The following is a 13524-nucleotide window of genomic DNA, read 5'->3' on the forward strand; positions in this document are numbered from 1 at the left end:
GGTAGCAATTCGTTAATTATCTTAAAATGGAGTTTATAAAATTTCACAAATCACAAATCTTCCCAAGTTTAAATGTTTGAACTCCCAAATGTTCTGTGTAGCCAGAAGTTTCTGTTTTTTCTGGTTCCACAGCCGTTTGGCCCCAAATAAACACACAGAGACTTATATTAATTAGAAGCTGTTTGGCTTATGGTTCAGGCCTGTTACTGGCTAACTCTCTCTTAATTATTAACCCATAATATGGCCTTATCTTACCACAGATCACCTAGTGCTTCCTACCTTCCCCATAGCTAAATGGCATCTCCTTTCAACTCCTCTCCACAACCTCTCCAGAGAATTCTCCTCGTATCATAGCCCTGCCTATACTTTCTCCCTGGCTACAGACCAATCAGTGCTTTATGCATCAACTAACAAAAGAAACATACATACAGAAAGGCATACCACCCCCCAACCAGGTCTGTTTCTGCTTATGCAACCACTAAAGTTCCATTTTGAAACATAAGTAGAATATAAGAGGTAGAGATCAGAAAGTGTGTGTGTTTATCATATATATAAATGTATATTATATATATACTTCTTTGATCATATATATAAATGTATATTATATATATATACTTCTTTGATTCACTTTTTAGTTATTCGAGGCTTGAACACTTTTGCATCCTTAAACACTATTTCAAACACACAGAATATTGATTTCAAAAACTATTATTGTATTTTATAATGAAACAGAATTTTGGTCATATAATTCATGTAAATTATTTCGTCTATATTATGTTCCTAAACCTCCACAAACACTTCAAGAGAATTTTCTATTTGGTTTAGTCAGTTTTATGAATGGAAATTTTTAATGGTTGTTTTACTTCTGTGATAGGGGAAGGATGTTTTATCCTTGGTACTAGAAAAATAAGACAGAATTTAAATGAAATAAATAAAACAAGTTTTACATGACCAGGACTTCAAGTAATTTTAGTTAAAAACTTAGGGATTTATGCGCATAATAGATATCTATGATTATTATTTTCTTAATGAAACTGAAATGTTAGAAAACAAGTAGCTGCTGTTTAATATTTTATCTGTACTTTCAAGGGAAATAATATAGAATTAGCTAATTTTTAAGAAAACATAGTATTTTGTGAAACAATAATTCAATTCTACCAGAGCTAAGAATGTGTATAAAAATGTTTCACAAGGTCATGACCATATACAGCAATAGCAAGTAAATTTATATTGTTCTACTATAATCTTATTGAGACAGAATACATCTTAGACAATTTTTGCCTCTTACACTAATTATTCAATACTTGAAAAATAAATGATAAAAAGGATTTTAGAACTTTTGGCATTACTAAAAATAAATATTTTGATATTTTAGAGAGATAAAATTGAAAAGTTAAAGGACATTGATATTTTTTGTTATCCTTCAGCATTTTCCATCACCTATTTCTAGACCACAAAAAGAAGAGGGACTTCTGTGTTGTCTGATGGTCTTAACAGATAAAAATGGCCTAATAGACACTGAAATCCCTCTCTCACAAATATTATTAGTCTCTACTCACCAGGAAATCATATTTCACATATTCATTAGAGTAAGGAAATGGTTTTGTTAGAATTAAAAGGTCAAATTCAATGCTGCAGAAAAAAGGCAGAACATATTAAATTGATAATTTGAATGACGAGGAAAAAAGTTATATTAAATGAGATGAGGAATGGGGAAACACATTATTCTAGTCAAATCTTGATTCCAAGTTTTGAATGCCAAAGAAAGAGTATCAAGACAGATTTTCATTTTCATATTCCTTAAAAATTTTTATAAAGTACATAAAATGGATCTTACAGTGTTTTGCTGTGTTCTCTAACAATTTAATGTCCCTCTCTCGTATACACATTTAAACTCTGTCTCTCTCTCTCTCACACACACACACGCACACACACACACACACACACACACACACACACACACACAAAGACTCATACCAAAATGGTACTTGCAAACTTAACAATCTTGACTCTTGAAATCTCTTTATAAACTTACAAAGAATACAGATATTAAGTGTGTGCTTAGTGTGGCTAGAAAGTGTAGTCAAATCCAAACTCAAAAACCCAGACAAGACAGACTAGAGAACAGATTGCTTTGACATCTCTGTTCTTAGATATGGATCTCTATGAAAAAAACCAAAAGATTACCATGTTAGTCACTAGCATTCACACTACTTCCTCAGTGTCCGGGGTAAAGATGGATAGTGGTAGACTCCACCCAGAAAAGATGCATTTTTGTACAATTTAATTCTCAACCAACATGTTCATATTCCAAGTATAGTAATAAGTAATGAGTAGTCCAATACTTATTTTGTGATAGCATGAACAACCCATTGAAAGACATTTTATAGAAACCAAAAGTAGCCACTCTGAAATTCTTTTATAAATTACTTGAAGATAAAGTATTACCTCTTAATCGACAAAAGAAACTAAGACTATTGTTTCAATCATGTAATACAATTGACCTTTAGTTTTCAATTTTCAATACTACCTCATCTGCTTGAGCTATAACATTTCATTAATTAGCTACTAATTAGTTATTACATAGAGTGACTGCTGTGATTAATATGGTAAACGTGACTGATATATTTGAGTATAAACCAGTTATTGCTGCCCTCTTGTGAATGTTGTTGGTTAATGCAACAGTATAAATAGAACTCTCTATATAAATGCAGATTGCTTCATTTGGAAAACAACTGAAAATGTAAAAAATACATTTATGTTATACAAATTCTTGATATCTGTTATAGGTTTTCATTTTAATATAAGGAGAAACCTTTTAATTTTAGAAATTGTATGTTTTTCAGTGTTTTGCAAATCTCAAGGATATATTTATACTTCCTTTCTCTAAGGACATACTTTCTCAAAACACTGATTTGAAGTTCTGTATAACCTAATGGGGGAATCTGCAGTAGATCCACACATCCCTAGACCCTAGATGTGACAAGAATGGATAGTTTTGAGCCTGTAAATACGTGAGCAAAATTGTTCTTAGCCATTCTTTACTGCTTCCATACAACATGTTACCTTTTTGTTAAATGGAGTATTGACTTTCTTACCGCCAAACTAGTGCATTTGAGGTTATGTAATTGTCAGATATGCAAGTTATTTGAAATTTTAATTAATGTCCTTTTTTCTCTTCTCTTTTTCTCTCCTTAGGGAATGAAACCAGTCTGTTAATTTCCCAATTCTCAATTTGAATCCTGTGGTTGCTTAAGACTGAAGCAATCATGGTGAACTTGAGCAATGGGATGCACTCGTTCCTGTAAGGATTTTACTGCTTGTTTTTATAACAGCCAAATTACTTTTACAACTGCTTACTCTGTGTTAAAAAAATGCTTGCCTATGACCAGGCAACTCTATGACCTGTATCAAAAAAGATTAGTATTTCCTATTTAAAGATAATAAATGAGGAATAGGGAAAATCAGGCATCTAATAACATTTTAAAGCTCATGATACAGGGATAATAGCCTCAGTTAAAATAATTACATTTTTTGTTGCTTTTTACCATGGGTAAAGCTTAAAGGTTTTCCTTCTTTTATGAACTGAACAATTAAGACAATCAAGTGGCTGCTTATTATGGCACTGCATACTTATAATGCAGACACCCAGGGGATTGAGACAGAGTGGCTACAAGATTACTGCCAGCTTAGGATAGCCAGATGGTGAACTAGGCAAAAAAGGAGAAGGAGAGAGAGGGTGTTATTATAAGTATTTTATTTTGTAAAGAATAGTGGAGGGATTGAGAATGTAGCTGGACAGAATAGAACACCGTGATCCTGGAATGAATCGATAGTTGAATTCAATAGAACACAATGTAAAGGAGTAGGTAAAGAATCAGATACAAGAATAAAACCACTGTAAATCCCACCTAACCCAAACCTACTATTTGAGGAGTAGAATGGTAAACTCTGAGCAGTACAACCGAGGACTTCTGAATTCCTTTGCTCATTTGCAATAACTGAAATATAATAAATGGAAAGATAGGGAGGGAAATCAATAGATAGATAGATAGATAGATAGATAGATAGATAGATAGATAGATATGAAAGTAGGTCTCATTCAGATACAGCCATTCAAAGATGATATTTTCAAACAGGGAGTTATGAATGTGATTGTTTGTCTTATCATTTTTATCAGGAAAGATGAGTGTGTTGGTTTTGTTGGACACACTTTAGGACACACTTTATGAGCTCAAATCTTGAGAGAATATTTGTGTTTGTAACTTAAAAAAATCTTATCACTATGAGGGAAATTAATTTGAAATTTACAATAGTGAAACATCCATATCTCCCTTGTTTTAGACTGACACTTAGCTTGGAATTCTTACTGACAGACTCTGTCCAAGGACCGATATAAAAATGTGTATTTAAAATTTAATTTCTAACTCTGCCCATGGGAATCAATTGGCTGCACCCATTACTCTTAAGCCTAAAGTCCTATAAAACCAATGACACAAATGAGGCAGGTAGTAGAAGGGAAATTTAAAGCACAAAGCAAGAAACTGACAACTAGAAGAAACTCACTTTGCAAATTTGACAGCTGGGCATACTTCTAAAAAGGAATGAATGTGTATTATTGTCACATCAAATTTCAAAGCACATTCATAAAATTGTTCTGATTATATCTTGCACTTTCTTTTAAATTTTTGTCAAGACAAATCAAGTGCCAATTTTCCTTATGATCAAATGATCCTTTAAGAAAATCTCCCTTTATTTCTTTCACAGCTTTCTTAAAGGAGAGCTCAAGAATTAATATTTTACAAAAACAAAGAATAAAACATTAAGTCGGCCTCTGAAAGAGAAATACCACATATTTTCTCTCATTTGTAGAGCCTCGTCTTCATTGATTCACATAATCACATATGACAGATGAACTGAAAATAGAAGCAAGACTGTCTAGGGAATAATGGGGCCTAAGATGACAAGGGACAGGAGAGCAGAGGAAAAGTATTGGGGTATGGCAGGGAGATATTCACAAAGTACCTGATATACGTGTATAAAAATTGTCTGAAGTAATACAGCATAATCAAATAAAATGAAAATCTAAGAGAAAAATAATAATAATTACATCAAGTTAAATGATAATGATATTATGCTTTGGGACTAGAGTAAACTTTTAAAATTGTGTGATATCAGACCTTAAGATGGACCCAGGTCCTGTCAGTTACTTGGCTATATTGGCTTGACAAAGTGTCATAACCTAACCTTTTTTAACTCCATTCTTTTTTCAACTATGTAATGGTTATAAATTGGTACTGAAATCATGTGGGTTTTTAATGTAATCAAATGTGATCATACATACATATTTTGTTAAACTAAGTGCCTAACTCATATGAATCACTCAGTACAAGTTAAATGATAGAAATTGAAATGATAAGGGTGGAGGTAGTCATGGTCAAGGTAGTGGTGCGGGAGGTTATTGTGTATTATAAGTGAAATATTGTGTGTAAGCAAAGCCTGATGTTCTTTTTTCTTTTTAATTTTCAGTGTGCATCTCATCGGCCTATTGGTTTGGCAATTCGATATTTCCATAAGTCCAGTAGCAGCTATAGTAACTGACACTTTTAATTCCTCCGATGGTGGACGCTTGTTTCAATTCCCAGACGGGGTACAAAACTGGCCAGCACTTTCAATCGTCGTGATTATAATCATGACAATAGGGGGCAACATTCTCGTTATCATGGCAGTAAGCATGGAGAAGAAACTGCACAATGCAACCAATTACTTCTTAATGTCCCTAGCCATTGCTGATATGCTGGTGGGACTACTAGTAATGCCCCTGTCTCTGCTTGCAATTCTTTATGGTGAGTACAATTACATTCATATCTCAGACTCAAATTGTTACATAAGTTTGTGCTAAGCCTCGTGGTACTTATTCATACAGTTAATTAATTGATCTATATAAGTTGGCAAACAAAAATTAAAAGGAAAATGTAAGTAAGAAGAAATTGATTGGATATGTTGAGGTTTAGGAAATAAGACTACAGCAGAGTTTTCAAAATTTAAAGCAACCATTTTATAATATAGTGAAATTATATACAAGTACTTTATTCCTTAATGTCATTTACAAATAATGAATAACTGTACAAAATGGGATAACTGCAAAATGTCACCTCACCTGTATTTTGCAAGTATACTTGTCATAAGTATCTAATACATAAAAGAAAAACCAAACTTGTCTTCTGTAATAAATTTATTTTAAGAAATGTTTCTGAGCCACTGAGAATTGAACCCAGAGCCTCACTTACTCTACACAAGAGCTCAATTGCTGCCATTCTCCCAGCATAAGTAATTTTTTATGCTGACAAAGTAGTTAGTATAAAATGGGCATTCAAAAACAGTTGCTTTTCTTCTTCACGTAGTCTATAACTCATATTTTATAAGGAGGCAAGGTATAAAAATTAACTTCTGAGCATATAAATGCAAGCTCATATCACAGACAGAAAATTCAGCTTAAATAATGATTTTAGAGAGGCTTCAATTTTTTATTTCATTTTCTGCCATCTCTTTACTTTGTTAATTTTAATCTATGTTTTGGCTAGTACTTATGATAAAAATCAAAATCACATAAAATTCCAATCAAGAACACTGGATGTGCTTTCAGAGGATCTGGGTTCTTTTCCCAACATCTTCTTGAAAGCTCAAAACTATTTGTGACTATAGTCTCAGGGGATTTGATGCCCTTTTTTGGTTTCTGCTGGCACTAGGGCATGCATGTTGTACATAGACATACATAAAGGCAAAACACTCAAACACATACAGACAAAATTGAAATAAAAGCATTAAACTTTTAGAAACATTAATAATATGCATAGGTTAATCAATTAAAACTCATGTGTTCTTCCTGCCTCAGGCTCCCAAGTAGCTGTCACCACAGTATATACCACTTTATTTGACTTTCTAAAAATATCTTTCTTATAAATCTGTTTGTTAATATGTGTAGAGCCCAGTTTAACGTTAATTGTTAATATACTCATCTTTCTGTAGAGTAAACAAAAGATGTCTGGCTAGTTCTTTGAAATGTATAATGGAATTAGACAGAGAAAATATTATTAAAGTAGTATCTAGTCTAAAAACCATAAAAGAAGAACAATTCATTTACAAGGTAATCTCTCATGACACTTAAAAAATGAATAGCCACTCCTAAATCTGTAGTGGTAGTACCTAATCATATCAATGATTCTATAAGGTATTCCTAGAAAATAAATAAGTTTTTCTATCTCCACTGAGTTTTGATGATGTGTTTACCTCAAAGCACCAGGATTTCACCTCCCTGTGGACATTTTGCCTTTTATCTCTCCAATATTAATGAATAAGAAGTCACAGAAATGAAATAAAGCAGCAATTTCAAAGGTATAGCTTCTACTGTGAGTTCCCTACTGAATGCTTTTTTGGGGGTAGAAGAAGGGAAGGCTATAAAAATTGTAAAAGGGGCATAACAAAGGTAAAAAATCATTAGTAGGAAGTCTGAGATTCATCGAAAATCATGGTTAAAAAGTACAGTCTGAAAAGTTTCCAAGAAGAGTCTAAGATAACAGACTTAAAAGTGCACCTAAATCTCAACAAAAAGTAATTTCCTGGATGGAGGTAGAAAGGACTGAAAAAGAAAAAAAAAGAAATAAAAATACAGAACTGACATTTGAAGAAAAAAGACAGTGAAGAGATAAAAGACCTTCAAGAGATAAAAAGGTATTTTACAGGACAAAATGTAAAGACCATCAAATCTCTCCATACTGCCCTCTACTGTTCACTGAAAGCCCTCAAAAGAAGTCATACTTTGCTCTAATTGAGAAGATGCAATTGACCAGGATATCTTAGAAATCAGCAACAAATAAAGATGCAAACACCTCTCATCTATATCATTATCATATAATAGATGATAACTATGTAAGGCATTCACTGCAAATTTCGTCATGTTATGTCAGGACACCAGAAGACAAATATTTATTTCCTCTCAAATGAGGAGTTTAGAGTTAATTAAACAACAACACAATAGAGCCGGGCGGTGGTGGCACACGCCTTTAATCCCAGCACTCGGGAGGCAGAGGTAGGCGGATCTCTGTGAGTTCGAGGCCGGGCTGGACCGACAGTCTCCAAAAGAAAACAGAGAAACCCTGTCTCATAAAACCAAAAAAAAAAAAACCAACAATAACAAAATAAATGATATGAAGGTATAAGGATGTCTACTTGACAAGAAATCAGCATTCAATGTGAAGAAGTAGGGGTGAATATGACAAATTAATATATATGTATATATATATTATATGAAAAATATATTTCATGTGCAGTTTATTATTTTCTATAATGTATACTAATAAAAATCAAACTTAATAAACCTAAAATAAAACACTTACTATGTAATTAAATATGTTAATATACCAAAATACTTTGAAATAGCAACCTGATAACTAGGAATATAATTAATTTTCCCTTCCTGAAAAGTTGTTTTTAAATAGTACCATGAGAAGTAGTGCTTTATAATGGCTAGAGTAAAAGGATGGAGAAAAGCATACAAACAAAGCAGTGATTAAAATAGACATTGTGTTCTTGATAGCTGATGAAATCAATTTCAAATGAAAACAGTAAAAGGGAAAACGTGTTTAATGATAAAAGACAATTAGCAGGGACTATGTACCAGGTGACAAAAATCTGTGCGCTCTATTATAACAATGACTTTATAAAGAAAATATTCAAAAGCAGAATTATTTGAAGATATCATACTCAATACAAGGAAGACTAGAGAAGTGGAGAAGGGGGTGCATGATGGTATGTACCTCTCATTCCATCATTAGGTGGCTGTAACACCATGAATTCAAGACAATGTTGGCCTACATAGTGAGCTCAAAGCCAGCCTGAATTATATAGTGAGACTCTGTCGAGAGAGTGGGTGGAAACAGAACAAAATAAAATGAGTGCAGAAATTATGTTATGATATATACTTTGTTCAAGTGTTCAAGGCATACATGCCCCTGCACACACACACACACATACACACATACACACATACACACATACACACACACACACATGCACACACACACACACACAGAGAGAGAGAGAGAGAGAGAGAGAGAGAGAGAGAGAAATGAATGAATGGATTGCAATCAAAGATTGAAAAAAAAACAAAAACAAAGGCTCAAATTCATTTCAGCGGAGAAAATAATCTTTCCAACAAATATTAATGAAATTATCGGTTATCATATGTAGCAAAAAAAAACTCAATCCTCAAAATTTTTACACCAGAGGAAAACTAACTCAAAGGGAATTTAAAGCTAAATGCAAAGCTACTAATGTTCTTCAGGAAAAGAAAGGAAAGTTTCCTGCAATACTGGATTAGGCCAAGAGTTCTGAGAATTGTTATTTGAACCTAAGTTTCATGTGGACTGCTCTTGTAGTGAAAAGTCAAGAGAGCATAAAACAATGTTACTGAAAGAATGAAGAGGAAGCTACAGTAGACAATTTTCAGTAGTTGAGTATCTAATAAAGGTAAATAGGAAAAAAAAGCTAATTTAAAAAATGAGCAAGAGAGATGGATAGGGAGGTCACCAAGTAGAATGTATAAATATCATAAATAAATATGTAAATGTGAAAAATTATTTTAACCACATTTTAAAAATAAATTGGATTTAACCTCAAATTATCTCTTTTCATTACACGCTAATTCATTATGTATGTTTTCATTCCCAGAACTATTTACACTTCAAATTAATATTATGAGCTCATTCCACAGTCACATGCTAACAGAACTTAGACTCAAGATTAGTTAACAAGGAATTTTCAAGACCTTTTTTATTGGTTTTATTGGTTTAAAAGAATGATCACAATCACTCTCGTTGCAGCAACATAGCATGCCTTATTTTTCTGATTTTACACAGTTTCACTTTAAGTGCAACTATTATAAAAATGGAAGGTTCAATGTCATGTTCCATAGTGAAGAAAACATTAAACATTATGGAGAATTTATGTGTTCTAATTCACCACGAACTGGTAAAAATGAGTGATGAACAGCTGTGTTTCTGCTAAAGTCACTTGGGAGCACTGAATTGGTAATTTTTACCCTGTTATTGTCTAAAAAATTTTTTTCCAGCTTTTATTTCCCATCCAATTACCCTGTCATTGAATATGTTCTTAGTGTTATGTTTAATCCATTTCATCTTCCATTTCTTTAAATGAAACTTAGAATACATATTTAGCTTACTCAGGTTGCCAACCCTATTTAGAAGCATATCTTTATGAAAATTGCTGATCATGGGGTTAGCTATATGTAGTTTTGCTTACTACAATAATCACATCTGACCCTCCTCATGCATTTCATGTGTGGTAAGCAATGAAGCTTTCTGATTTTAGAGCATCTTTTTGAAAACACCACAATACATAATACAGATATATAGTCCCCATTTTAAAAGAGACAAACCCAGGTTGACACCTACAACAGAAAGTGGAAGTGACACAATCAAAACACCAGCATGTCCAGTATTAGCCACATGGAAAAATTTATGATCATCAGATTGCAGAGTAATGACAATGAGTATCTTTTACACAATTAGATCACATTGGAGTAAAGATACTTCAATAAGACTTGTGAAGATCATCAAATTTTTGAAGGACAATGTGTCATCAGACTTTGGCTACAGTAATATGTCAAGATCTAAACAGCTAATATTACTTTAAATTTCATAAAAATTCTAATTTTCCAGGCATGGAAATTTGCGATTATTCACGCCATAGCCACTTTTTGAGTACTTATTTTATACCAACCACACTTCTCAGTAGTGAGACTAGTGTAAAACAAATAACAATACTTTTCTGTCCACATGTGGCTTACTAATTTCTTGTTTAAGTAACATCTTGGTCAAGGTCACATTATCAGACTAGTAAAATATCATAATTAAGATCTGAATTGTGATTAAGTTGATTCTAATATCCATTTGTATTTTCAGTTATTCCAGTTTGATATTCATGATTTGCTCTTCAAAAGTGAAGAAGGGCACTGAGAGCATTGTAGCTCAGTTATAGAGCACTTGTCTTACCATGCACGAGGCTCTGAGTTTAATTCCACAGAACATCATAAAAAATCAGGAGAATTTTGTGAGGAGAAAAGAACATGGGAGCTAACCTAGAGAAAAATTAGAAGTCAGGCTAATCTGTAGAATGTCAAGAAGGTAAGTGCTTAAAACTGTTTCAGAGTATGAGCAAAATGAAGCAATTTCAGTGCTTCAAACATTCTAAATCCTTTGGGTATCACTGGGGTGTATAGCTCAAAATATACTTCAAAATGCCTGCACTTGTGTTTTTTTCTGCTTTTGTATCTTTAATGAGTTCCTTCGGTGTCTAATAAGACATTATCATTGCTGTTGTAATTTCTGTATCACTGTTATAATTTTTTCCTCCCAAGCAACTCCAAATTTTTCATAGATCTACCATGGTAATGGTAATGGATGCTGTTCTCATCTGAGCTCAAGTTTCTTTTTTGTAAATCTTTCAAAAAGGCAACACTGAGAAATGTCACTCTGTATCCTCAGAGCAGGTATAAAATGATACTAAATTCCTAATCCAAATAAACACACAATGTTAAGTTTGAAAGTTATTTGGTAAACTTATCTCATTCACTTTGTATATTCAGACGATGAATTTCAGAATGAAATAAAATATGCATTTGGTATCATGTCTTAACAGGTTGAGCATGGTACAGCAGCTGTACGTATAAATGAAAAATATTCAAATGTATCTAAGAGTTCATCTCCACCCTTCTTTCTCACCTCTTCAGTTCCTTCTATATTTCTTCCCCTAACTGCTTCTGTAATTCAAGACCCATAAAACCTAGTTATTCCATTTTGTATTGATCTTATTAACATGTTTTCAGGACTGTTCACTTGGGGTTGAATAGCACATTAGGGAGCTTGTCCCTGGAGAGCATCAATTCTATCTCTCACTAGTCATTGGCTTACAGTAGTGAGTTGTTCATGTAGGGGTCTTAAAATGAACTTTTCCTCACCTATGTTGAGATTATCTCTTAGAATATTATTACTTTTATACAAATATTTTTGATATTATAAAAGAATTATATCATTTCCTCCCCTTTCCTTGCGTTAAATCCTCCCATATGACCCATCGACCCCACTTTTTCAAATTCATGGCTTCTTTTTCTTTAACTATAGTTATTTTTTGCTTTCTGCTGTGTTGCCACTTTCTGATACCCTTCTATGCCACCTATGTCACCTTTAACTGTCTAAAAAGAGAATGGTGCCTCAGTATTTCAAGGTTCACAATCCATAATTAACTTACTGATCTCAAAGAAAAGTATAAACAGATATTTCACAAGTAATTTAAGTCTATTTCTGCATAGAGACTGGCAAAATAATACTAATATAGCTAATACTAAAGTTTCTATAGTACCCAGTTCTTCAGTGAACAGGATCTAACCACAGGTGTTTGCATTCTCAGTTTCCAGCCTTACATCCATCTTCTTCACATACTGAAGAATTATTACTCTCTAACCACAGTCACATCTAAGAAATCATCACAAAATACACATATTTAATGGTACCAGTTACATATTATCTTTTAAGAAAAACCCACTATTTTCTATTATATTTGAAACTGCATGGTTCAAGGACATTATGGAGTGGGTTCTCTTTTCTGTGCTACATACCTAAAAATACTACCCAATACATAAAAGAATTTGATGTGTCAAGAAAGCAGATGTTAAACTGAGAAGATAATTCAATACTTTAAGGAATAATGAACAGTGACTCCCCAAAATTTCATATATTCTGAGCTGGTTCCTAAAGAAGCCTGCAACTCAAAATCACCAACCAACACATGTGAAAATCAAACAAATTCAAAGCATGGATTTAACAACAACAAAAAACGCATCCACTGATGATGTGGGCTCCTCTGTCTATAGCAATGAAGGCTAAAGGAAATTCTATTCTTTCCCCTGAGAATAAAGATAACATGCTGAATTAGAAATAAGAAGTTCGGTGACATAATTGCACAATCAGGTGGGTTACAGGTAATAGTGTGATGCACATTTCAGTAAGCTAGACCAAAGGGTTTTGTATGCTTTTATCACAAAATGCAATGTATTCAAGGAGATGCATATACTTATTTTGCACAATGTGCATTGAAACATCATAAGGTTTCCAATTAATATGCACAATTTTATGTTTATGTTTCATATGTCAGTTGTAAGACATGCCTTCTGCCACAATACAATGGTTAGCATTTTCTATAAGATTGTAGCACTGAAAAGAGTGGATGTTCATGCCATAATCAATTTTCAAAGACTTTATTTGCATGTAATTTATATAATGTAATTATCATACTTCTCATTTTCTCTGACTTACCCCATCACTCCATAAGGGAGCATAAACAGGTGCCAAGGCCAGCTGGAATAATTCTTTTGCAAAAGGGAGCAGACGAATTCCCAAGATGGTGGTTACTTGACTTTGAGGACAGTCACAATGCCTGTTCAAAACA

General features: G+C 33.0%; 1 protein-coding gene across 1 annotated transcript in view; it reads left to right on the forward strand.

Moving 5' to 3' along the window:
* The window catches only part of Htr2c (5-hydroxytryptamine receptor 2C), a 215396-nt gene that overhangs the window by 104890 nt on the left and 96982 nt on the right, over positions 1–13524 (forward strand). The window contains exons 3-4 of the mRNA XM_040744524.1: positions 3199–3304; positions 5530–5846. Of these exons, the coding sequence (XP_040600458.1) occupies positions 3270–3304; positions 5530–5846 (352 nt within the window). The 5' untranslated portion in view covers positions 3199–3269. The remainder of the gene's footprint in view (positions 1–3198; positions 3305–5529; positions 5847–13524) is intronic.

The sequence above is a fragment of the Mesocricetus auratus genome, unplaced genomic scaffold, assembly GCF_017639785.1.
Source record: "Mesocricetus auratus isolate SY011 unplaced genomic scaffold, BCM_Maur_2.0 Super-Scaffold_100003, whole genome shotgun sequence".
Lineage (NCBI taxonomy): Eukaryota > Metazoa > Chordata > Mammalia > Rodentia > Cricetidae > Mesocricetus > Mesocricetus auratus.